Source organism: Chiloscyllium plagiosum, unplaced genomic scaffold (assembly GCF_037043375.1).
Source record: "Chiloscyllium plagiosum isolate Xiang-an unplaced genomic scaffold, Cpla_swu_hap1 HiC_scaffold_8, whole genome shotgun sequence".
NCBI lineage: Eukaryota > Metazoa > Chordata > Chondrichthyes > Orectolobiformes > Hemiscylliidae > Chiloscyllium > Chiloscyllium plagiosum.
In genome coordinates, this window is record NW_028270146.1 from 57,494,421 (window position 1) to 57,520,057 (window position 25,637).

Below are 25,637 nucleotides of genomic sequence, written 5' to 3' on the forward strand. Positions count from 1 at the left end.
TTGGAAGATTTGCCTCCACAGTTGTATATTCTGTCACTGAAATTTCTTTCAATAAAATTCTGCAGTATGTATGTTCGTAGACATTTACTTTGACACTGAAATTAAATCTATGAAATAATGTGTTTAATCGCAGTTCAGAGGCAGATGATGCATGGTTATGGATCTGTTTCTTAATTAGTGACACCACTTAAAGATGTGTTCACTTTGCAAGTAAAAATGCTGTTCAACAACTTGGTATGAGTGAAGAATGAAAGAACTGTTGTAAATTCTGGGATCAACGGCTTTAATCTGTGAACTTTTCACTTCAACTGGGGAGACCATAAATTTGTTTTCCATATGGTGTTCCGACATTGCTTTTGTGTTTGTATTTATGCGTGCTTCAATTAAGGGTGCTTAAATTGCTTCTTAATTGTTAGATTTCTGTGAAGTACTTTTGAGTAGTGTAACTGTTTTTTGTTTTATCTTAAGCCATTTACTTAGCAATTTTATATGCATATCAGTGCATCTTGTATCTTTTGATGTACTCCACAGAAAACCTGATCAATATCCAAAATGGAATTTCCTGTTTCTAATGTGCTTAGTTTTTCAGATTGTAACCAAAGATACAATTTGTCAATATATGCATCTTGCTTTATTTTGTTTTTACATTTAGGCTTCTGCGGCATGTGTAGTGGATGAGTTGCAGAAAAAGTAAGTCCAATCTAAATCGCTGTTACATTGTTAGCCTTGTGTTTGTATTTTTAAAAAAATACACAACTGACCTTTTCAGTCATGTAGGATTTTGCCCAAGTTTAATAAAACTGACAATGAGGACAGCAAGGTGAGTGGGATGGCACAACTTCGTACTTTCTGTGGAAGGATACATCCCCTTCTGTGGAGAGTGGGGTTTTTAAAAAAAGAAAACAAATATATGACATTTCAAATTAAACAGATGTTTGGCATTTGAGGGAACTGAAGAAATATATCAAATGGTATGGAGGTTTTTGATCTTTCCTCTTTCTCCAGCACAACTAATGAACTAGTTACCCTTCATGATTCCAGGTCAATAAACATGACCATTAATGTACCTGGCTGCTTTCCTATTCTGGGGTTAATTGACCCCCAAGGATTAAAAGATAATCTGTCATGAGTGTGTGTTTGCACAGATAGTAATTTAAATCATTCATCCTGAATCTTGGATGTGTATGTGTGAAGAGTATGAAGTGCAAACCTGTTGTGCTCATCATTTGCTCAAATTTTTCTAATGCTTTTTAATATGTATTTCCAATCATTACTTTTTGATTGTTGATTCTTGTTGCTTGGTTGTACTGGCTCTATTTGAAAGCTAGAACCAGATTCAAAATCTGGCTTTTGCCTAGAGTCATGATAGGGCATTAAAAGTTCAGTGTAAACTAGCCTGAGTTTGTAAATTAGTATGTTTTGATATCTAACCTCAGCATACAGATCAAAGAAGCATCTGTTAAAGTGCAAAGTGATGACTAGGGTGGGATTTGATTGTGATCCTGCTGGAATAGTCATTTTTGAAAACTATTTAGGGGGTCTTGTGTTATGATAGTGTTCCTACTCCTTTGCCAGAATGCCTGGGTTCAAGTCCTTTTCAGATGTGTCATAAGCTGTCCAGACAGGTCTCCTTCAGTTTTTTTAGTTTGGAGAAGGCTGATGGTGGGGTGGAGGCTATTAATGTATTGGTCCTCTTGTCATATGTCAGTGCTTTGGGGAAAGAAGGAAATGTTAACCTAGTTGTGCTTGTTTTAACAGTTCAATTGTTGTGGGCCTTTTTTTTTGGTTTACTAAATGCACAGCCAGAAAAGTAATTCAAGTTCACATTTCTTGGCCATTTGTGAGATAATGTATCACTTCGAATGATGCATTACTGTAATTCCTTTCAATTTAAAGGATTGTGGAGCAAGACAAGCAAATAAAGTTGATGGAGGAATCATTGGAAGATACGCAACTTTGTGTAAAAAGCAAAGAGGAGGACATACAGGTATGTCAAAGAACCTAGAACTCTTTCCTAAGTGTAGCCTGTGGATTTTTGGCTGTATGTTGATTTGTTGACTGTTTGGATTTGTCCCTTAAATAAGAATGATCTTTGCTTTAAAATCATGCAACATTAATAAATGTTGTCGAACTTTGCGTCCTGCACCCTCATGCAGGGGAGGGCCGAGAGAGTCCTTTTATGGTAACCTCTGTCAGTGCAGGTATTGAACCCACACTATTATTGGCATCACTCCGCACTGTCAACAACCTGTCCAGCCTATTTATTTTAAAAAAGAAGTTTCTGGAGTCTGTTTGATCAGTTGGCTGGACAACTGGTTTGTCATTGTGTTACACCAATTGCTTCAAAACCTCTACTGGCTGAGCCTATACAGAACTGTACAGCTCAGGAATGGGCCCTTCAGCCTACGATGTCATGCTGAACATGATGCCAAATAAAGCTAATCTCTTTTTGTTTGCCCTTGGTCTGTATCCCTCCATTCCTTGCATATTAATGTGCTTATCAAAAAGTCTCTTAAACGTTCCTATTGTATTTGGCTCCACCACCACCCCTGGCAGTGCATTCCACACTGCTGCCATTCTGTGGTTTATAAAATAAAAACCTGCCCTGCATCTCCTTTTGGACTTGCCCCCTCTCACCTTAAATGCATGCCCCCTAGTTTTAGACATTTCAACTCTGGGGGAAGAATGATCCTGACCATCAACCCTATCTATGCATTTCATAATTTTATAGACTTCTATCAAGTCTATAAACCTCTGCCTCCATTGCTCCAGAGAAGAAAACCTGAGTTTTTCTGGCCCCTCCTTATAGCTCATACCCTCTAATCCAGGCAGCATCTTGGTAAACCTCTTCTGCACCTTCTCAAGTCTCCACATCCTTCCTGTAATGTGACGACCAGAATTGAATGCAATACTGAAAGTGTGGCCTAATAAAGGTCTTTCAAAGCTGCAACATGACATCCTGACTTTTGTACTCTCTTACCTTTTATTTGTCAGGGAACAATGCTATGCACCTTCTTTACCATCCTATTTACTTGCAGAGAGCTATACACTTGAACCCCAAGAGCCCTCTGCACATCAGTGCTGTTCAGGCTCCTGCGTCAACTGTATAATTTTCCTTAACATTTCCTCCCAAAGTGCGCACCTCACACTTAGCCGGATTAAACTCCATCTGACATTTCTCTGTCCATATCTGCAGCTGATCTATATCCGATTGTGTCCTTGACAACCTTCCATACTATTCACAACTCCACCAATCTTTGTATCATCTGCAAACTTACCAAGCCACCCATCTACATTTTCATCCAAGTCATTTGAATCTCAAACCGCAGAGGTCCCAGTATGGATCCTTGGAGATACCACTAGTCACATAGCAGCAGCCTGAAAAACAACCTTCTACCACCACTCTGCCTTCTATGGGGAAGTCCATTCTGAATCCATGTGGCCAACTCGCTGTGAATCCCATGCATCTTAACCGTCTGGATGAGCCTGCCATGAGGGACCTTGTCAAAAGCCTTTCTAAAATCCACATGGACAAGATCCACTGCTTTACCCTCATCAATCACCTTTTGTTACCACCTTAAAATTCAATCAACTTAGTAAGACACGACCTTACCTGACATTATTGCGAAGACCCCATCTTTTCCATCTCTGCCCTTAGCTGAAGTATGGTAACACTTGGCTTCGAGCACCACCAGTCATCTGTGAAAGGAGAGCAGCCCTATGGTTTGATAGGGTAGGGTGACTTTATACACTCTTTTTTAAAACAACTGAATTTCAAGTAGTTTTATTTTTGCCCCCCCCCCCCCCCAATACAAAGGTGGCACTTGATTTTTTTTTAACTTACCTGCTCTTTCATAGCCAGTGATTGAGTAGGTTGATTGCTTCAGTTGAATAAAGGTTTGAACAGCTATGCAGCAATGAAGGGATTGAATGAAATGGACTGCATGAAAATACTTGTAGCTTGAGTAGTGAAGTGTGTGTGCACGCGCGCGCTTCAGTGTTGGTGAGATGAAGTGGAAAACAACGTTTCTTTTGATACCTAAATTTTCAGTTTTGAATGTAGAGTTCATTACCATGACAACTATCTTGTGTATCTGACTCTGAAGTTTGCTTTACTATAATTTGTGTTGTGAACCAGGCCAGACTCCCTCAAAACATTTCAAAAAGTAGCCCTAATCCTAACTTCGCTAGTTGTCTTAAGTAGGTGTGAAGTGGGGTGGGGGGTAACAAAGGACAACCTAACCTTGTTTAAGGAGCAGCATTCTGAAAAGGATCAAAGAAGAAATAGTTTGACACTGTTAACTTGATTCTTTTGAAATTATTTTAGTGGAGTTGGCAGCCTTCTGAGAATAGGGTACATTAAGGTTGAGCAAGTGGAGTTTGTTTGCACGTGTAATATTGAGTATTGTCATTCAAATAATCTGCCTTTCTCAACATTGGGTAGTCTCTCGAAAAATGAAGTTCATCCTTTTACATTTTATTTTTCCCCTCACTTGATGAAAAGATATATGCTTATAAACCAAGAATACACTTTTTCTTTAATACTTAGAGTTTGCAAAAAGAGAAAAATACCTTAACAGCTGAAGTGCAGAAGCTACAGGTTCAGACATCTGAACAGGTGAGATGTACTTTTGGCTTAGTTTTTCTTTAAATTAGTTCTGTTGATCTTTTTGACTTTAGTAATTTTTAATTTGAAATAGTATAGTAATATAATGGCTACATTAATATACTAGCACCCACAGTTGGAGTTTTAAACCAGAAAATCCAATAAATATCTAAAATTTGCTGGATTATCCTGATGACCCAATGATAGCTAAGTCCCCTGGGCCAGACAACATATACCCAAAGGGCCCTTCCTGATGAAGAAGGGTTTTTGCTCGAAACGTCAATTTTCCTGCTCCTCGGATGCTGCTTGACCTGCTGTGCTTTTCCAGCACCACTGATCTAAACATATACCCAAAGTTAGTACAAGAAGCGAGGGAAGAGATTGAAGCCTATGGCACTGATATTTGCATCCTCGCTGTCCACTGGAGTAGTGCCACATGATTGGAGAGTGGCAAATGTTGTTTTTCCTTTGTTCAAGAAAAGGAATAGGGATAATCTGAAGAGTTACAGCCCAGTAAGTCTTGGGTCTGTGGTGGGCAAATTATTGTTAAGGATCCTGAGAGACAAGAGTTATGATTACTTGGAAAACCATAATTTGATTAGAGATAGTCTTTGAGAGGGGCAGGTCATGCTTCACAAACCTTTTTATTGACATCTTTGAGGATATGACAAAATAAATTGAAGGTAGAGCAGTAGATGTGGTGGTCATGTATTTTAGTAAAGTGTTTAATTAAATTCCCAATGGAAAAAAGAGGTATGGGATACAAGGAAATTGGGCTGTCTGGGTATAAAGCTGGCTGCCCATAGGAAGGTAGAGGATGGCTGTAGCTGGAATGTATTCAGCCTGGAGCTCTGACCAGTGGTGTTCTGCAAGGATCTGTTTTGGGACTTTGTGATTTTTATAAATGATTTGGATGAGGGAGTAGAAGCGTGGATTAGTAAGTTTGACGATGACACGAAGGTTCGTGGAGTGGTGGATAGTGTGGAGGGCTTTTGTACGTTGCAACAGAATACTGACAGGGCTGAGAAATGGCAGATGGAATTCAACATAGAAAAATGTGACGTGATTCATGTTGGAAGTCGAATTTGAACCCATGAACCGGGTTAAGAGCAGAGTTCTTGGCAGTGTGAAGGAACAGAGGGATCTTGGGTCCGCATCCATACATCCCTCTAAGTTGCCACCCATCTTGTTAGAATTATCAAGAAGGTGTATGGTGTGTTGGCTTTCATTAGCAGGGGAATTGAGTTTAAGAGCTGTGAGGTTTTACTGCAGCTCTAAAAAGCCCTGGCTCGACCACACTTGGTATATGGTGTTCAGCTCTGGTTGCCTCACTGTAGGAAGGATGTAGAAGGTTTAGAGAGGGTGCAGAGGAGATTTACCAGGATCCTGCCTGGACTGGAAGGCATGCCTTGTGAAAAAGCTTTGAGGTAGCTTAGGCTTTCTCATTAGTGAAGAAGGGTGAGAGGGGACTTTATAAAGGTGTACAAGTTGATAGGCATAGAGAGAATTGTCAAAGACTTTTTTTTTCCCAGGGCAAAAATGGCAATCACAAGGTGGTATAATTTTAAAGTGATTGGAGGAAGATTTAGTGGAGACGTCAGAGGTAGTATCTTCCCACAGAGTGGTGGGTGCATGGAATGCATTGCCAGTGGCGGTAGTAGAGTTGGATACATTCGGGACATTTAAGTCACTCTTGGATAGGCACATGAATGATAGTAAAATGAAGGCTGTGTCGGTTAGTTTGATCTTGGAGTAGGATAAAAGGTTGGCACAACTTTGAGGACCAGTGTTCCAAAGATAGTAAAGGAGTTGACCAAACCTAAGCATCAGTTACAAATCAATCTCTCTTCACAGTACATCATTTTAGCTAACTTTGTTATTTTTACTGGATTTTTTTCTTCCATTTTTCTTCTTGTTAGCTCCAAATGTACTTTGTTTCTCTATGCTCAAAATTGCTGAAACAATTTTATTGCAGAATAGACAAAATGAGGTTTATAGACTTTTTTCTGTAAAATGATTCAAATTATCCATGATGCAGCATGGAAGAGACCAGAATTTTGGAAAGTTTTCATGAATTATGCATCACATAATACTGATCAGTGTAATGACGCATTCTTGAATGTTTCGACCTTGGAGATTCTTAATACAAATTCATCTTGCACTTTTCTGTATGCAGGCTTCAGCTTTATGTATGTTGGAACAGATGCAAAAAGGGTGAGTCACCTTGGCTGTTCAGTTTAAGCCACCATCGTTTTGTTTCCCTTGTATGAGTTTGTCATGTCTTTTTATCCAGTCTTCAAGAGCGGAATGAAAAAATAAAAACAGTTGAAGAGTTGTTAGAAACTGGACTCATTGAAGTGGCAAACAAAGGGGCAGAAATTGAGGTACGTAAAGCATTTCAAATTATCCATTATGGAGAGCAACAGATTTAGCTATATTAAGAAATCTGGTTTCTTGATTATCACAAAAGTACAAAGTTCATGAGTGATTAGCTTAAATGGTACTCAATAAATAAGGATTCATTACCTGAAATGAGAGTTCGTGTGTTTTAAACCAGATCCTTTGCTCCAACTTTCATGTGGCGCTTTTTAGAAACTTAATTGCGTTTTAAGTGCCTGTTCATGGTAAAATAACCTAGTTAGCTTTGCTTGCTTGGATGGTAGACATGTTTTCAGTCATTAAATAGACATCTCTTGTGGGTTGGACGAGGTTTATAAATAGGTGTGAGGTAGGGATGGTAGCGATTAAAGGGAAAACAACCAAGAAGAAAGAAGGCACTCACTATGCCAAGACATTGGGAAGACAATTCCCAGCCATCCGACTGTGATGCTCTTGAAACCAACAATAACCAGGGCAAGTGAAGTTGTTTCTAACTTGCATTTGCAATTCCCTTGCAGTGGAAAATGTACTTTGTTATTCAGTAAGCAGTTAGTACATCTGTATCTGCTGTGTGAGCCATTTCCAGTTCAAAGTTGCCACACAGGAAGCTGCTAAATAAGGGCACACTGTTAGGGGCAAGTTATTGGCATGGATAGGGCCTTGGCTGACTGCTAGAAGGCAGAGAGTAGGGATAAAGGGTTTTTAGGATGGCAGCCAGTGATCACTTCACTAAATGCTTCAGTGCAGGCTTGCTCAATACCTGCATGAGCTTATCCTGAAGGGTAGCACAGTGGTTAGCACTGCTGTCTCTCCGTACCGGGTACCTGGGTTTCATTCCAGCCTTTGGTGACTGTGGCGTTTACATATTCTCCATTTGCCTGTATAGGTTTCCTCTGGGTACTCCAGCTTCCTCCCTAAATCCAGAGATGTGAATGTTAGATGGACTGATCATGGTTACTAATCACTTCATGTGAGGTTACGAGTGAGTCTGGATGGGATGCTCTTTTTGGCGTGTCATTGTAGACTACATGGGCTGAATGGCTTCTTTCTGCACTGTATTCTATGACGAGTGGAGTTCCACAGAGGCCAGTGTTAGGATCGCAACTATTAATGTTATACATGAACTATTTTGGAGGTAGGAACCAAGGGCATTTTTGCTAAATTTGCAGAAGGCACAGAAGTGAAGGGATAAGTAGTGTTGAGGAAATGGGGAGGCTGTTTAAGGACTTGGACAGGCTAGGAGAGTGGGCAGAGAAGTGGCATATGGAATACAATATGGGGAAAATGTGAGATTATGCTATTTGATAAGAAAGGTCAAGACATGGACATAACCAGGGAAGGGCTTCAGAAATCTGAAGTACAAAGGGACTTGAGTCCTCATTGACAATGCAGACTCCTTTGGTAGTTATGAAGGCAAATACAATGTTCGTATTCCTTTCAAGAGGGCTAAAATACAAGAGCAGTGATGTACAACTGAGGCTGTAGAGGACTGTGGGCAGGCTGTAGTTGAAATATTGTGAGCAGTTTTGGCCTTTGTATCGAAGGAAGGATGTGCTAGGGTTGGAGGGAGTCCAGAGCTGAAAAATGTGTGGCTGGAAAAGCGCAGCAGGTCAGGCAGCATCCAAGGAGCAGGAGAATCGACGTTTCGGGCATAAGCCCTTCTTCAGGAATGGAGGGTGTGCCAAGCAGGCTAAGATAAAAGGTAGGGAGGAGGGACTTGGGGGAGGGGTGAGGTTTACAAGAATGATCCTTGGCAAAAGACTTGTCATGTGATGGGTGTTTAGGGATTCTAGGTCTGTACTCTAGAAGGGTGAGGGGAGGATCTCATTGCGATTTAGAGAATACAGAGAGGTCCAGATAGAGGAGATCTTTTCCACATTTACTCTTAGTAGGAGAGATGAGGGCCTGCGTGCACAGCTCCTGAATGAAGGGGCAACCCTTCAGAACTGAAACAAGAAGGAATTTCTTCAGCTAGAGGATAGTGAATCTGTTGAACTCATTGTCCCAGAAGGCTGAGGAGGCTAAGTCATCGTATGTAAGACCAAATGAGAGAGGTTTTGATTAGTAGGGGATCAACAATTACAGGGAGAAGACAGGAGAATGAAGTCGATAAACTTATCAATCATGATCGGATGGTGGAACAGACACAATGGGTCAAATGGCCTAATTCTGCTCTTTTGTCTTATGGGTTTATGGTCATTTGTCCTTTTGGGAACATTTGCATCTTCCAAGTTGTCAGCTTTCAGGTGAGGCATTACACAGATCCTGCCAACCACTGAAGTGGATATGGAAGTTCCTGTGATCTGAATCCAATATGGACAAGGCAAATTGTATTGGCCAAAGATATATTCAAGCATGTGAGTTTGAGGGAGAATTAGGTTGCGGATTAGCAGTTACCTTATTTAATTGGGAACAAACTGAAGGATCTAATTGGCCCACACTACTTCCTGACTCTCTTTTGAGGCAAATATTTCTTACTCTTGTCCTGCGCTCTTAGCAGGGTCACTGCAAACATTGTTTCGTGGAAGACTTGTAATTTTTAAAGAGTTCTTTGTTCACCATAGACTATAATGCCTCTGCCTTCACTCCTATTGGGAGATGAATTAATTAAGCATAGGATCTATCTTATTCCAGAAACTTGTTTGTTTCAGATAATGATATTCAAAAATATCAAGACTTCATTTTTCAAAGTCTTACTATTGCGAAATTAAGTGGCTCAAGGATCCCATATACCTGTCTTGTTGTATAACTTGACTTTAAGACCATAAGACATAGGAGTGGAAGTAAGGCCATTCGGCCCATCGAGTCCACTCCGCCATTTAATCATGGCTGATGGGCATTTCAAGTCCACTTACCCGCATTCTCCCCGTAGCCCTTAATTCCTTGTGACATCAAGAATTTATCAATCTCTGCCTTGAAGACATTTAGCGTTCCGGCTTCCACTGCACTCTGTGGCAAGGAATTCCACAGGCCCACCACTCTCTGGCTGCAGAAATGTCTCCGCATTTCTGTTCTGAATTGACCCCCTCTAATTTTAAGGCTGTGCCCACGGGTCCTAGTCTCCTCGCCTAACGGCAACAATTTCTTAGCGTCCACCCTTTCCAAGCCATGTATTATCTTGTAAGTTTCTATTAGATCTCCCCTTAACCTTCTAAACTCCAATGAATACAATCCCAGGAGCCTCCGCCGTTCCTCGTATGTTAGATCTACCATTCCAGGGATCATCCGTGTGAATCTCCACTGGACATGCTCCAGTGCCAATATGTCCCTCCCGAGGTGTGGGGCCCAAAACTGGACACTGTACTCCAAATGGGGCCTAACCAGAGCTTTATAAAGTCTCAATAGCACATTGCTGCTTTTATATTCCAACCCTCTTGAGATAAATCACAACATTGCATTCGTTTTCTTAAGCACGGATTCAACCTGCATGTTTACCTTTAGACAATCCTCGACTAGCACTCCCAGATCCCTTTGTACTTTGGCTTTATGAATTTTCTCACTGTTTGGAAAGTAGTCCATGCTTGTATTCTTTTTTCCAAAGTGCACGACCTCGCATTTGCTCACGTTGAATTCCATCAGCCATTTCCTGGACAACTCTCCCAAACTGTCTAGATCCTTCTGCGGCCTCCCCACTTCCTCAGTACTACCTGCCTGTCACCCTATCTTCGTATCATCGGCAAACTTTGCTAGAATGCTCCCAGTCCCTTCATCCAGATCATCCATAACACTGAACCCTGTGGGATGCCGCTTGTCACTGGCTGCCATTCTGAAAAAGAACCTCTTATCCCAACTCTCTGCCTTCTGTCAGACAGCCAATCCTCAATCCATGCCAGTAGCTCATCTCGAACATCATGGGCCCTCACCTTACTCGGCAGCCTCCCGTGTGGCACCTTATCAAAGGCCTTATGGAAGTCTAGATAGACCACATCCACTGGGTTTCCCTGGTCTAACCTACTTGTCACCTCTTCCAAGAATTCTAACAGGTTTGTCAGGCATGACCTCCCCTTACTAAATCCATGTTGACTTGTTTTAATCCGACCCTGCTCTTCCAAGAATTTAGAAACCTCATCCTTAACGATGGATTCTAGAATTTTACCAACAACCGAGGTTAGGCTAATTGGCCTATAATTTTCCATCTTTTGTCTTGATCCTTTCTTGAACAGTGGGGTTACAACAGCGGTCTTCCAATCATCCGGGACTTTCCCTGACTCCGGTGACTTTTGGAAGATCTCAACCAATGCCTCCGCTATTTCCTCAGCCACCTCCCTCAGAACTCTAGGATGTAGCTCATCAGGGCCAGGAGATTTGTCAATTTTAAGACCTTTTAGCTTTTCTAGCACTGTCTCTTTTGTAACGGCAACCATACTCAACTCAGCCCCCTGACTGCCTTTAATTGTTGGGCTATTACTCATGTCTTCCACTGTGAAGGCTGACGCAAAGTACTTAAGTTCTCCAGCTATTTCCTTATCTCCCATCACTAGCCTTCCAGCATCAGTTTGAAGTGGCCCAGTGTCTACTTTTGCCTGTCATTTGTTTCTTATGTATTGAAAGAAACTTTTACTATCATTTCTAATATTACTGGCTAGCCTACCTTCATATTTAATCGTCTCCTTCCTTATTTCTCTTTGTTATCCTCTGTTTTTGTAGCCTTCCCAATCTTCTGATTTCCCAGTGCTCTTGCCCACTTTATAGGATCTCTTTTTTTCTTTGATACATTTCATGACTTCCTTTGTCAGCCATGGCTGTCTAATCCCTCCCCGGATAATCTTTCTTTTCTTGGGGATGAACCTCTGTACTGTGTCCTCAATTATACCCACAAACTCCTGCCATTTTTGCTCTACTGTCTTCCCTGCTCGGCTCTGCTTCCAGTCGATTTTCATCAGTTCCTCTCTCATGCCCTCATAATTACCTCTGTTTAACTGTAACACCATTACATCCGATTTTACTGACAATATAAGGCCATGCATAATGAAGTGGGCTCACTTTGCACCCATCTTAAGAATATCCTTCAGTTATAAAAGTGATTTTAATATGTCAGATCCATATTGATTGAACCCAGAAAGTTCTGGCCATTACAATGCTATATTGGGTATATAAACTGACTAAATCTTATGTTTTGTATCTTATACTCCACTTTCAAGAATTTGCGGGAGGAAAATAGAAACTTAAACCAAGAAATTCAAGAGCTTCAAATGAAAAATGATGAACAGGTAAGATAAGATATAGTTGATTTGTTTACTAGACAAGTTTAAATAAGGTTTACTTTTCAAACCACATAAAACAGACCAAATGTCTGTCAGTCTAGCGTAAACAAGCACTTAGCTAAACTGCTTCACCTTTTATGTAACTGTAAGATATGTTGCCAATCATAAATTAATAGACAGACAGAAATAAAAGCTGCCAGTTATGAACAAACTAGTTTTCATGAGAACCAGCACCTGCCTCAAAACAAAGAAATTAAGACATTCTAGTTTCACCAATTAGTTTTCTTCACTAGAGAAGAGTAATTACAGATATGAGCGTAGCTGTTAAGGGTAGTGTATCTCCCACCAAGCAAGAAGGCACTGGTTCAAGACCCAACTGATTCAGAGATCATTATGTTTTAGAGTCAAATTTTATAACATAGAAAGAGACCCTTTGGCCCATTGTTTGTGCATGACATAAATCATCCTCCTGTTCTTAACTTTCCAGCACTTGTCCCATAATCTTGTATGCTGTGACATTTCTATTGCTCGTCTAAATGTGCCATGTGAGACCTTTTATCAAAAGCCTTCGTGCAGTCCTTGTTTACACACCTAGTTATCTAAAAAAAAATCTATTGGACATGGTCTCCACTTCACAAAGTGTATCATGTCTGAACAGGTTGATTTAAAAAATGTCAAATTTATCAGAGCACTGTTATTATATAATTGAGTTTGTAATAACTATTTATTTAATGGCCAAATTATTTTTTTAGCATTCATTCTGCAGAAAAGAACAAAAATAAATACTGATGCTGACTTAATGTGCATAGTTACTTGTGAACTGACTTGTAGTTATTTGGTTTAAAAACTATACTCATTTACATATCTAGCCTTCTCCATATTAGTGAAGTATTATAGTTTTAATATTTCACATGAGTGGTAGTAATGAGTGACCCACTGATTAAAGGCAAATGTTTGAAAAAGCTCTGCTTTAGGTCCTGGATATTTGCTTTGGCATAAAGTGTTTCTATGCTGGCTGGAGCAATCATATCAGTTTTAAAAACTGAAGTGCTACTGGATGCTTTTCCTGTCTCTTCATGAATGCTTAACTGATTTAAAAACGGTTACTGTTAGAATGAAAGTTTTTTGTTTTAAAAGCAGGTTTGGTGTTTGACATATTTTCAGCTAATATCAAGCAACTGTTGAATAAGAGCATTATCCAGATTCATGTTAGACAATCCAGTTAGCTTTTTAAACCTTCTCTTTATATAGTTTGTCTTCCCCATTCAATTACCACAGATTTGGCCAGAAAATTTATGCAACAAAAACTGATTATTGGTTACTAAAAGGTTAAGTCCCTTTGTGAATTTTGTGTACTGTAGCATGAAGGGTGAAACCTTGTAGTTATATATGTGCATGGACAGTCACTCAAACTATAGTGGGAATTTCTGGCGATCCAGTACCTGAGTCATGCTTCCTTGCCTGAAATCTGGATATCCAAGCAAATGAGGAGATGATGGCCTAGTGGTATTATTGCTGGACTGTTAATCCAGACACCCAGGTAATGTTCTGGGAACCACTGTTCGAACCCTGCTGTGGCAGATGGTGGAATTTGAATTCAAATTTTTTTTTTAAAATCTGGAATTGGGAGTCTAATGTGGCCATCAATCCATTGTTCATTGTCAGAAAAAAATTACGTAGTTCACAAATTTCGTTCAGGGAAGAAAACTGCTATCCTTATCTGGTCTGGCCAACAGATGATTCTAGATCCACAGTAATGTGATTGACTCTTAACTGTCCTGTCGGCAATTAAAGTTGGGCAATAAATGCTGATGCCAGTGACACCCTCATCCTGTGAATGAATAAAAATATTTCAAATTGTGCTAATTTAAAAAAAAACGTTTTGAGTGAGTAAATGGTTTATTTTGTGTTGGTAAAACAATAGTTTGTAAAGATCAGTGTGATGTATTCACTCTTCTTTGGAAAAGATCTCTCAGACGACTGACCCTTTGAGAAAGGAAATCTCCTAGGCTTGTGATTGGATGGAGGACCCCTTTTTGATTATTAAAGAAACCGTGGTCTCTTTTGAAAGGGTTCAACTCCTATGATCCTGTATGTTGCAATAAAATCACTTTTTCATTGTTTCAAATGGTGCTGGTAGCAGGATTCACCTGTTATCCAAGGAATCAGCTGAGTGAAGCTTGTCTGCACTCATAATTGTTGTTAAGCAAGGCCAAAACTGTACACTACTCCATATGTGATTCTTGCAATGCTTCATGTAACTCTGAGCAAGCATTTGCTGCTTTGTAATTCCCCTTGCAGAAAAAAGCTAAAATTCCAGTTGACTTGCGAATTGCTTGCTGAATGTGCTTGCTTGCTTTTGTGATTTATGCATCAGGGCAAGCAGATTCTTATGTATCTGAGTTGTCCAATCTTTTTAAACTTGAATATGCTGCTTTCCTGTTCTTCCTGACAAAGTGGATGGTTTAACATCTTTTCCATTTTAAACTATGTCAATTTTTTTTTGTCTATTCATTTTTATCTACATAGCTCCCATTAAATTTGGAAGTAGTTTTGTAAACTTGAGAATTTTGAAAATCCCAATGCATCTACTAATTTGTCAGCTACTTTTTAGATGCTAGACTGAATTCCATTAGGATCTGGGAATGGTAAACATTCACTTGCAAGAACTTTGACAGTGTAGTTTGCCTGGCAATTGCAGCGGTTTTCACCTCATCCTTTTTTTTTTCCCGGTGTGCGTGCGTGATGAATTGTAATTGCAGATACATTCTATTTTGTTCAAAAAGCATACAGTCTACAGGCAGTCAATGCATGTAACATTTTATAAATCCCTCCTTTGGAAATAGCACCAGTCTGACTCAAGATTGGGATACAAACAGGCTCTAACCTCACATCTTTAATTGTCTGAGCTGACATGTCACCTTTTTTTATAAAACTTTGCGTTATCTCAAATGTGACTTAACAGAAGTTCTGGGATTTACGTATTATTGTAAATAATATGTAAACTGAAAAGAATGTGTATACTGCACAGAGGCTTGGTTTCTCAACAAGGTAATTTGGGACCGTTTTCTCAGCCAGTAAATTCTGGCACAGCCAGTGATGCCCAATTTTCATTTTTTAAAAAAGTAATTTGCCTGTTTTATTTTTCATTTTTATTCCATTTTCAGGGAAAAAAACTAGCACTTTGATTTCTTTTAAAGAGCAAACACTATTTTGCTAGTGTCTACCACAATTTTTCAGTGATTATTGCATTTGTAGATGACTTTGTTCTTCCATCCTACTTGAAATTTCGCCATCTAAATAATAAGTAACCTCTCAATTCTTCCTCCTAAAATAAGCTGCCTCACATCTATTTGTGCTGAACTTATCTGTCACTTATTCATTTGGTAAGTAGATGTCCTGCTCCGTGTTCTCTAACCTGCGTGGGTTTCCTCTGGGTGCTCCAGTTCCCTCCCACAATCCAAAGGTGTGCAGGTTCGCTAAATTGCCCATAGTGTTAGGTGCGTTAGTCAGGGGTAAATATAGGGTAGAGAAATGGATCTGGGTCGGTTACTCTTCAGAGGGTCGGTGTGGACTTGTTGGGCCAAGGGGCCTGTTTCTATTCTGAAGGGAATCTAATCAAATCTAAAACCTCTCACCTTTTAATGCATTGTCTGAACTGAGATGTCACTTTTTTTTTTAATATAAAACCTTAAGTTATCTCAAGAATTTGACTGGAAAGAAGTTCTGGGATTTACATATTGATGAACTGAAATCTGTACCCATTTTGAAAGATGAAAGACTTAACAGCAATTTAGGTTTGTTCAGTATATCACATCAGTTGTTTGACACTATGACCTTTGGCTATAAATTATCTTATGATCCTGCTCCACAGCTACCTAATGAAGGAGCAGCGCTCCGAAAACTAGTGCTTCCAAATAAAACTGTTGGACTATAACCTGGTGGTGTGTTTTTTTTTAAAAAACGTTGTCCACACTCGTCTAACACTAGCTCCTCCATATCGCTGCTCAGTCTTGACATTCTCTCTTTCACTGGGTTTGGTGTCATCTGCAAATTTAGAAATAGGTTGATTCAAAAAGCTGCAAAATATGACTTAAAATTGAGAGAACAGCACTGATCCTTGTGGGGTACGGTTGCTTATTTTCTAATCTTCTGAGTAACCGCACTAGATTTTCACACTCTAATCACTGTCCTAAAACCATCTGGCATTCCATTTTACAGTGTACTCCTTAACTGTCTGTTCTTGGATTTTATTCATTATTTAAAGGTGGGACACACAATTGAAGATGTTTTTGAAGGCTTTTACTGAATTACACTCTCCCTGTTACATTGAACGAATTTAATGAGCTTGGTCAAGCAATAGTTTCCCTTTAATAATCCACCCTCACTATTCATTTGCATTATTAATTTCTAGATTTCTATTTTGTCTGTTGGTACAAATGAGAAATTTGAAAATTTATAAAAACCTTGAGTTGAAATGATGGAAAGTGAAAGACATCAGGTAGATCTCATTGAACTGGCCCAACTTGTTCATTTTGAGCCCTAACTATTGTCACGTTTAAGTTGGATTTTGTTATGGCATTTTATAGTTTTGAAAAAAATTTGATTTCTCTCAATCTCCATTTTTTAAAAGAAATTGGTTTCTCTCAATCGCCAAAACATCACAAAGTATTTCACTACCAATTAAGTACTTGTGAAGCAAGATCACTTTTGTAATTTAGGAAAGGCAGCAGCTAACTTATTCTTGACAAATTACTTCCAAGCAACAGTGTTGTTATGACCAGGTTTTTTTTGTTGTTTTTGACAGAGTTCAATATTGGCTGAGACACCAAAGGTAGCTCCCTGCTTTTCTTTTTACAATTTTTTTACATCTCTCTGAGCAGGCTGGTTTGGTCTCCATTTAATGTTTCATCTGAAATGTTGTACTTTCCTCAGTGTGACCTTTTTTGTTTTTCTTCACTCAAGCCCTGAATTGAGATTTGAATTCAGAGGAGTGAGTTACCAGCTGACCCATGGTTGTCGTGCTGTTGTAACAACCATGTTTTCTGTTTGCCTTGTTAAGAAAAGTCAAATACTTAAGTAACTTTTTGACTTTTTTTTAAAGTTAGTGGCTTTATTTGATTGACAGATCATACTTGCCCAACATCTAGTATTTTACTGTTAAATAATGCAGCATTATTTTCTGTCCTTTAACCTTTTTTAGGTTGCTTCTGCATCCATGGTATCAAAACTACAGAAAATGTAAGTATTAAATAATTGAGTGATCGTAATATATTTCTGGGTCTAATTTTTACATGTATTAAAACTGACTTCTTCAACTGTAGAATCAATGAGAAGAATGAAAAAATTAACTTCATTCAAAGTCTATTGGAGTCAAAGTTGTGTGCAATAGAAAGCAATGAGAAAACAATACAGGTACTGTCTTCAATTCCTTATTTGTAAAGTGACATGCACAGGGTGCTTGCAGTTGCCACAATGCTGAATCATTCCTTCCACCATCTACTATTACACTTTGAATTTGTTTTAAGTCTCTCTTGCAGCTGTGGCTTTTCTGTGTTGTCTCAGGTTTTCCTTTTCCTGCCAGTCCCATCTGCATTACTTACCTCACTATTTTCTCTCTGCAATAAATTGCTGTATTATTTCAGCCTCCTCAGTTGCTTTTTTTGACTTTTTAAAAAATTAATTATCTTCCCTGCTTCCCAAGAAATTGTGGTCACTCAACTTGAGTCTTAGAATTTAAATTTTAATCTTAGTTCAACACTCCTCTTTTGGATGTATGTTTTCGCAAGTTTCATAAACTTATTTTATTTTGTACTTCTCAGAGTCATAATCAACAAAGTCAGTGATCTTCTATCTGTCCACTTCAGACACTGATTTGTTTCTCATTGACTGGGCACATCTCTGTTGTTCTCCTGTGGTGACTGAAGTTGTCTGTCTGTCTTCTCTGTGCACCAACCCCTTGCGATTACATGTATATTTTTTTCTAGCCACTAGTTGTGCATGGCATCCTAAATTTAATTGATTTTCCAGCACATGGTTAGTTTCAGGCTCAGTAGTCTGTGTTCAATTGCTGCTATTGGAAAAAATGTGGGTTAGCTTACTGATATCACTTCCTACCATTTCCTGATTTGTTCCTTGAAATGTTAATCACATTGGTTTTTCTTCATACTTTGTCCTTATTAACTTCATTGATTGGTACCAAGGTAATGTGCAAAATGGTTAATTGTCACACAGGCAAATTACCATGTCACCCTGAGGTGATTTAATATTGTCCTAAATACCCCAACACTTTTTGGCTTGACATCTTCTAGACTACTTGCATCTGTCAATATCCTTTTAACTATAAGAACCATATGTAACATGCAATAACTGATGGCTACAATACATTAATACTCAAAATGCCAATAGAACTGAGAAGTATGTTTGCCTAATACTTTGTTACAAAATTAAACCATTTCAAAACATTACTCTGCTTGAGTGGCAAAGCATTTTCTAATCTGTTAGTCTGAGTTTAGATTAGTTTGGGCCGTAAAACCACAAGGCTTTGATCTTACTTTTGGCTTATGTTTTATGGCTGGTTACCTTTTTTTATAGCAATTTTTCCACCATGAAACACAATAAGTACAGTATGCTCCAGTTCCTCACTACTTCTTGTCAATATTTTGAACACTTGCTCAGTGTTCTAGTTCCTTTTGTCCATTGTCATTGCTCCACACACCCCACTGGCCACCAGCATCTCATTAGTATTTTGTTATGCTTATTGGCCAGTTGGCATTGTATTTCAAGGCTGAAATCTGAACTGTTTGCAAAATTAATTTCTTCAAGTTTCAGTAATATCTCTTGTTTCACACATTGATCATTGGTTGCAGTATTTGAAAAAAGTACAAAGTTAATCTTGGTGAATTTTGATTTCTATACTTCAATTTTTTTGCCATGACTAACCATAAGCAGACTGCATTCTGCAGGGTTACAGGGATAGGACAGGGTGTGGGTCTGGGTGGGATGTTCTTCAGTGGATCAGTGTGTACTTGAATGGTCTGCTTTCACACCCTGGATTCTGTGATTCCTGTGGTTTTCATGTTCATGAAATTATTTGATTGTAACTTGGTTTTGTCAAGTTTCATGTTTATACAGCACAAAATATATCTAAACTGTTATTATCTTCAAAGGATTTACAAAAGGAAAAGGAACTACTCAGCGAGCAAGCAAAAAATGCTCAACAGGTAATGAATTGTCTCAATGTTTTAGTTCTAACTAATGGAGATTTCTAATGTATTGGATGCTGAAGGAGTCTTAATTCATTACTGTTCCATATTTGATCCTCATCTGCCAGCACACTTTTTATCTTTTTTTACTTGGGCAAGATTGTCTGTCTGCAATGATTATTGTATGAATGTAAAGTTGCATGACAGAAAACCAAGTCTCCATAGTACTAGATTGAAGCATTGAATTTTAATGCAACTGCATTCTAAATTCATAGGTTTCTACTGCACCAAAACTGGATGATCTTGAGAAAGTGTAAGTATTTTTTCCAATATGTTGAAATGTTAATAAGATATGTGCTTCCACTGACTCCTGTCTTCTTTTTATTGAAGAATTAGTATGCAAGAACAAGAAATTACCTCTTTGAAAGCTGCATTAACAGACAGTAGTGAAGCAGCTGCTAGCAAGATGCGTGAAATTCAGGTAACCAAATAAGCAAAGCCACTAACAATCTAATTTTCTATTTAAAAGAAATGAGAAAGTGGATATAAATTGTCAGTTCTCATTTTAAACAAATTGGTAATCTAATGTCTGACATGAACAGTGGCTTTTTCAACTTGAATGGGATGATGCATGTCATGTCCCTTTCTGACCATCATTCTGAAATTGAGAACTTGAATCTGTGACACTCCATATTGACACTTAATTGCATTGTACATCTGACTCTATGACATGGACTTTAATCTTTATATTGCTTCTTTCTGTTCAGAAAGGCTGTTTTTAAAAAATCAGTAGCTGCCTTTTTTTGGATTTTGGGTAGTAGATAAATGATAAATTATGCATTCTTAACTTTTAAAATCCAAGATTCTGTGCTTTTAACTTTTTAGTCAAACTTAACATTCTCATTCTTAATGAGACTTCATTTTGACAGTATGTGACATGCTGTACACTTGGTGCTCTTGCATGAACACTTCATAGAAATTTCAATTTAGCAAGTATTAATATAATTAAGAAAGTTTTTTGGTCAGTTTATTGTGATTTTGTATATGTACGCCATTCATAGTTCAGGCATCAAATTTCTCATTTAGCACTTTGATTTGTGGACATGAAAAGCACTTTGAAATTGTCAATCATTTCTGTGTACCTGGAAACAAGTTGTCACTTTAGAATTCTTCTGTCCGAATAATCTAGATGCATCTAACTTGGATATTATTTATTTATCGTGTAAATTAGAATGAAAATCAAGGACTTGATTTCAAAGTAGTGTCCTTTGCTAGTTTTTAATGTATTCTGACAGGAACTTCAGTGTTGTTTTTGGTTTTAACAGGGCATTCTGCAAGAAAATGATGAATTGAAATTGCAGATTCACCAGTTACATTTAGACATTAGTAAGCAAGTAAGTACCTGATCAATTTCTTCTAGGAATCTAGAACTTGGTTATATCCCAAGCATTGCATATAGTTTTCGCTCAACTTCATGTGGAAATATTGGCTTTTTTTTTAAACCCCCACTTCCAAATTTTGAACCAACTTTCTTTTTGATCAGCTTATGCCTTTCACTGTCATGTTCTGCAGTTATGGGTTCACTTGCAGTATTGTTATCCATTTTACTATTCTGGCTTATTTTTTCTCGAGACACAAAATAACTGCAGATGCTGGAATCTAAAGTAGACCAGCAGGAGGCTGGAAGAGCACAGCAAGCCAGGCAGCATCAGGAGGTGGAGAAGTTGCCGTTTTCAGTATAACCTTTTTTTCATGAATGGAGTGGGGGTAGGGGGAGCTGCAGGCTTATGGGTGGGGAGAGGGGTGGAATTGGTTAGGTTGTGATAGGTGAATACAAATGGTGTGTATGACCTGGTTGTTTGAAGGGAGGAATGAATCAGATTGGTAGCTGGAATGAAGGGTCAGTAAGAGGGGATGGAAGGGGAGTCGTGACAAAGGCAGGGCTGGAAAGGCAACACCTTTTTAGGGAGCAAGTAGAGTGAGCATTTAAAGTCTGGTGAATCTTCAGAGCTTCACATTTGAACATTTATTTCAAGAACAAAGTAACACATTCCTGAGATTTATTTTCAGTAAAACAAATAGACAATAAAATGAAAGCGAACATATCATTAGACATTTGATACAGTAATCCCTGGGAATTCTACTGAACTAGATCCTGTCCAAACAGCCTTACCAGCTTCTCTTGCTTATCAGCTTTAAATCCTTCTGTGATTAAACTGGCTGTTCCTTTTACAATTGCCTGGATAGCGTAACTCCCTTCGTAAAGCTGATTTATTTACCACCTTAGCCGTTCCTTCTGCCTCCATTGTAAAAGACATTGGTTTCACTTCAGAAATGTCTGAAGTTGGAAAGATACTGAAGCCTCAGACAGAGTTAAAACCAAACTGATAGGGTCTGTGATTAGTCATTTATTGTAGCCGGTGCTCCTTTACATTGGGGAGACTACACGCCCTCTCGCAGAGCGCTTTAGGGAACATCTCCGGGACACCTGCACCAACAACCCCACCACCCCATGGCCGAACACTTCAACTCCCCCTCCCACTCTGCCGAGGACATGGAGGTCCTGGGCCTCCACCACTGCCACTCCCTCACCACCCAACCCCTGGAGGAAGAACACCGCATCATCCACCTTGTAACACTTCAACCCCAGGGCATCAATGTGGACTTGACCAGTTTCCTCATTTTCTCCCCCACCCTCCCCACCCCAGTTCCAACCTTCCAACTCAGCACCATCCTCATGAGCTGTCCTACCTGCCAATCTTCCTTCCCACCCATCCACTCCACCCTCCTCTCTGACCTATTGTACTCTTGGCTACCTTCTCCCCAGCTCTCTTCCCACCACCACCACCACCATCACCATCACCATTTATTTCTCCACCCCTGCCTCGTTCCTGATGAAGGGCTCTTGCCTGAAACGTTGATTTTCCTGCTGCTCGGATGCTGCTTGACTTGCTGTGCTTTTCCAGCACCACTCTAATCCAGACCCTGATCTCCAGCATCTGCAGTCATCACTTTTGTTTGCCTGATGGGGTCTGTGATAAAGTTTTTATTAAAATAGATCCAAAGTCATAGGTATTGAAACAGTGTAGCAGCAAGATTACAGACTAATGGATAAATGGAGAGACAGTGCTTTAAAACATAAGATTTGGCTGTGACAAACAGTTTCTTCCACAGCAAACAAACAGGAGAGGTTGAGTTCTAAATTAGAAAATCAAACTTCAAAATGAAAAAGCTGAGACTCTTGTTCAGAAGGAATTGGACAAAGCTAGTGTTGGAGTGTTACATCATGGTGATGAACCTTTCTGTGTATTGAAGCAAACACCCAAGAAAGCTCATCTTGCCTCGTAAACTGTTAAAATGAGTGAGAGTGTTTGGGGAGAGAACTTATTGGTTTGATGTTGGCACAACAATAAATTCAAACTCAATTGGGTTTTAGTATCCTGGTGCATAATTTAAATTGGTTAAATTTGAATTGTTGTCAAAACAGCAACCAACTCTGGTCTCTCTTTCACAATCAAATGATACATATTTTCAATTTTCCAGTATATGCTGAGACTGTTTCTGTCAGCGCTCAATGCAGAACAGCATTCACTCTCTCTTAAAGGTACACGACGTGCCTTCAACTTCTTAACAGAAGGGAAGCCTAAACTTTTTATTTACTTATGGTACAGAGGCTGATGGCCAGCATTTATTGTCCATTCCTAGCTATCTTTGAGAAGCTGGTGGCAAACTGCCTTCTTCTACCACTGTAGGTAGACTCACCATGCCTTACAGGAGGCAATTATGGGATTTTCACCCAGCTACAGTGAAGGAAATGTAATATATCTTCAAGTCAGAACGGTGAGAGGTTTGGAGGGGGACCTGCAAGTGGTAGTGTTCTGGTACATCTGCCCTTCTCCTTCTAGATGGGCTAAGTTTTTAAAAAAAAATCTCAACGCCAGGTTTAAGTCCACTAGGTTTATTTGGAAGCACAAGCTCTCAGAGCGCTGCTCTTGAAAGCCAGTGCTTCCAAATAAATATGTTAGACTATAACCTGGTGTTGTGATTTTTAACTTGGTCCATCATAATCCAACACTGGCTTCTCCACATCACAGATGGTGCTATCTCAGAATCTTTTAAATTTCTACAGTGCATCTTGTAGATAGCATGCACTGTTGTGGTTGAGCTTTGGTGGAGGGATTGGACGTGGTTCCAATCAAGTGGGTAACCTTTGTCCTGGATCATGTCAAGTTTTTTGTGTTGGAGCTGTACCCACCTCGGGAGTATTCCATCACATTCTTCCTGATTAGTGCCTTGTAGATGGTGGATAGGTTTTGGGGAGTCAGGAGGTGAGTTGCTAACCCCAGCATTTCGAGCCTCTGATCTGATCTTGAAGTCAGTATGTTTATGGTGAGTCAATTGATTTTTTGCACAATGATATGCCCCCAGGATGTTGATAGTGAGGGATTTGATAATGGTCATTCAGTGATGTGTCCAGGTGGGCTGGTTAGAGTTTTTGCAAAAGGTTATTACTTGACTTTTTGAGAGGCACCAATATTATATGCCACTTGTCAGCTGAAACTGGATATTATTCAGGTCTTGTTGCATTTGAACATGGACTGTTTTAGTATCTGATGAGTCACAAATGGTGCTGAACATTGTGCAATCAACAGGAAACATCCCCACTTGTGACCTTGCATTGGAGGGAAGGTTGTTGATGAAGAAGCCAAAGATGTGATTCCCATTCATTCCAGCTTTGCTATGGCTGCAAGATATTGCCCAGTAAAATGTGGCCTTGCTATTGTGTTATCACTGTAGCCACACCTCTGGAATTTAGCTGTTTTGTCTATGTTTTAAACAAAGCTATAGTGTGGGCAGAGGCTGAGTGGCCCGAGCAGAAATCAAAGTGGGCATTAGTGAGCAGTTTATTGCTGAGCAGCTACAACTTGATAGCTCTACTGATGACATCTTTCATCACTTCAGGCAGGATGGATTTGTCCTTTTTGTGAACAGAAAATACCTGGGCAATTTTCCACATTGTCTGGTAGAAGCCAGTGCTGTCGCACATGTGGAATAACTTTCCTAAGGGAAGGACAGGTTCTGGACCCCAAGTCTTCAGTACTGTTGCCAGAATCTTGTCAGGGCACATAACCTCTTGTAGTATCCAATGTCTCCAACTGTTTATTGATATCCTATGAAGTGAAGTTGAAACTTTATTGCTGGAACAGCACAGCAGGTCAGGCAGCATCCAGGGAACAGGAGATTCGACGTTTCGGGCACAGGCCCTTCTTCAGGAATGGCCTGTGCCCGAAACGTCGAATCTCCTGTTCCCTGGATGCTGCCTGACCTGCTGTGCTGTTCCAGCAATAAAGTTTCAACTTTGATCTCCAGCATCTGCAGACCTCACTTTCTCCTTGAAGATCCTATGAAGTGAAACCAATTGGCTGAAGACTGGTATCTATGCTGCTGGGGTGCTGGAGGAGGTAGAAGATGGATCATCCACTTAGCACTTCTGACTGAAGATGGCTAAACAGAATATAAAATCAGCTCTTGCATAGTTTTTCAAAAAAGAAACCAGGAACTTTCTATCAGGAGATTGACCGCTTCAATGAAATTTTTAAATGTGAAGGTGAACTGTAATCCTGCATTTATAAACCAGAAAAAGACAACTGAGGTGTTTGGATAGGTGAGACATTCTTGGTCATGTTTGAATGTTAAAGAATATAGAGATCAAACATAAAATGTAAGCAGGGTGATCCAAAAACTGGGTTTTAAAAAGTTAACACCCTGATGACAATTTAAGACCTGACTTGCAAAAATATCACAAAAGGAAATGCTGAATCCTGAGGTTGAACATTTCAATTTTGATCTCTGCTGATATTATAAAAGACAAAATCTTCAGAAAATGACACTTGTGGGAACTTTTCAACACCTCTATTCTCAGGAAAGTAAACTCCACTTTTAATGATGAAAAGCTTCCCGATGCCTTGCCCTGTTAGGCACAAGCAAGAGCAAATAATAGGATTTCACCTCCAGTGAGTCTGAACTCAAGTACCAAAGATAGCTATAACTGTTTCTGTGCATATCTTTCTTCTGACAATGCGAATAAGACCACATTTCTGATACTGCATGGCTCCAAGAATTTTACAAGCTTTTTTTTGTATGTACAGTACTTTGAAAGAATTGGCTGGACTAACTTGACAATCAACATTTCCCTATGATGATAAAAAGTATTTTCACGGGTTCTGTGTTTCACGATTTTAG

At 39.3% G+C, this 25,637-nt stretch overlaps 1 protein-coding gene across 6 annotated transcripts in view; it reads left to right on the plus strand.

Annotated features, from left to right (window-relative positions):
- The window catches only part of ktn1 (kinectin 1), a 139,819-nt gene that overhangs the window by 78,799 nt on the left and 35,383 nt on the right, over positions 1-25,637 (plus strand). For all 6 annotated transcript variants that reach the window (XM_043697722.2, XM_043697726.2, XM_043697727.2 and 3 more), the window contains 12 exons: positions 653-690; positions 1,897-1,987; positions 4,550-4,618; positions 6,783-6,820; positions 6,900-6,990; positions 12,127-12,195; positions 17,393-17,430; positions 17,514-17,604; positions 19,359-19,412; positions 19,670-19,707; positions 19,785-19,875; positions 20,720-20,788. In XM_043697722.2, coding sequence (XP_043553657.1) covers positions 653-690; positions 1,897-1,987; positions 4,550-4,618; positions 6,783-6,820; positions 6,900-6,990; positions 12,127-12,195; positions 17,393-17,430; positions 17,514-17,604; positions 19,359-19,412; positions 19,670-19,707; positions 19,785-19,875; positions 20,720-20,788 — 777 coding nt within the window. The remainder of the gene's footprint in view (positions 1-652; positions 691-1,896; positions 1,988-4,549; positions 4,619-6,782; positions 6,821-6,899; positions 6,991-12,126; positions 12,196-17,392; positions 17,431-17,513; positions 17,605-19,358; positions 19,413-19,669; positions 19,708-19,784; positions 19,876-20,719; positions 20,789-25,637) is intronic.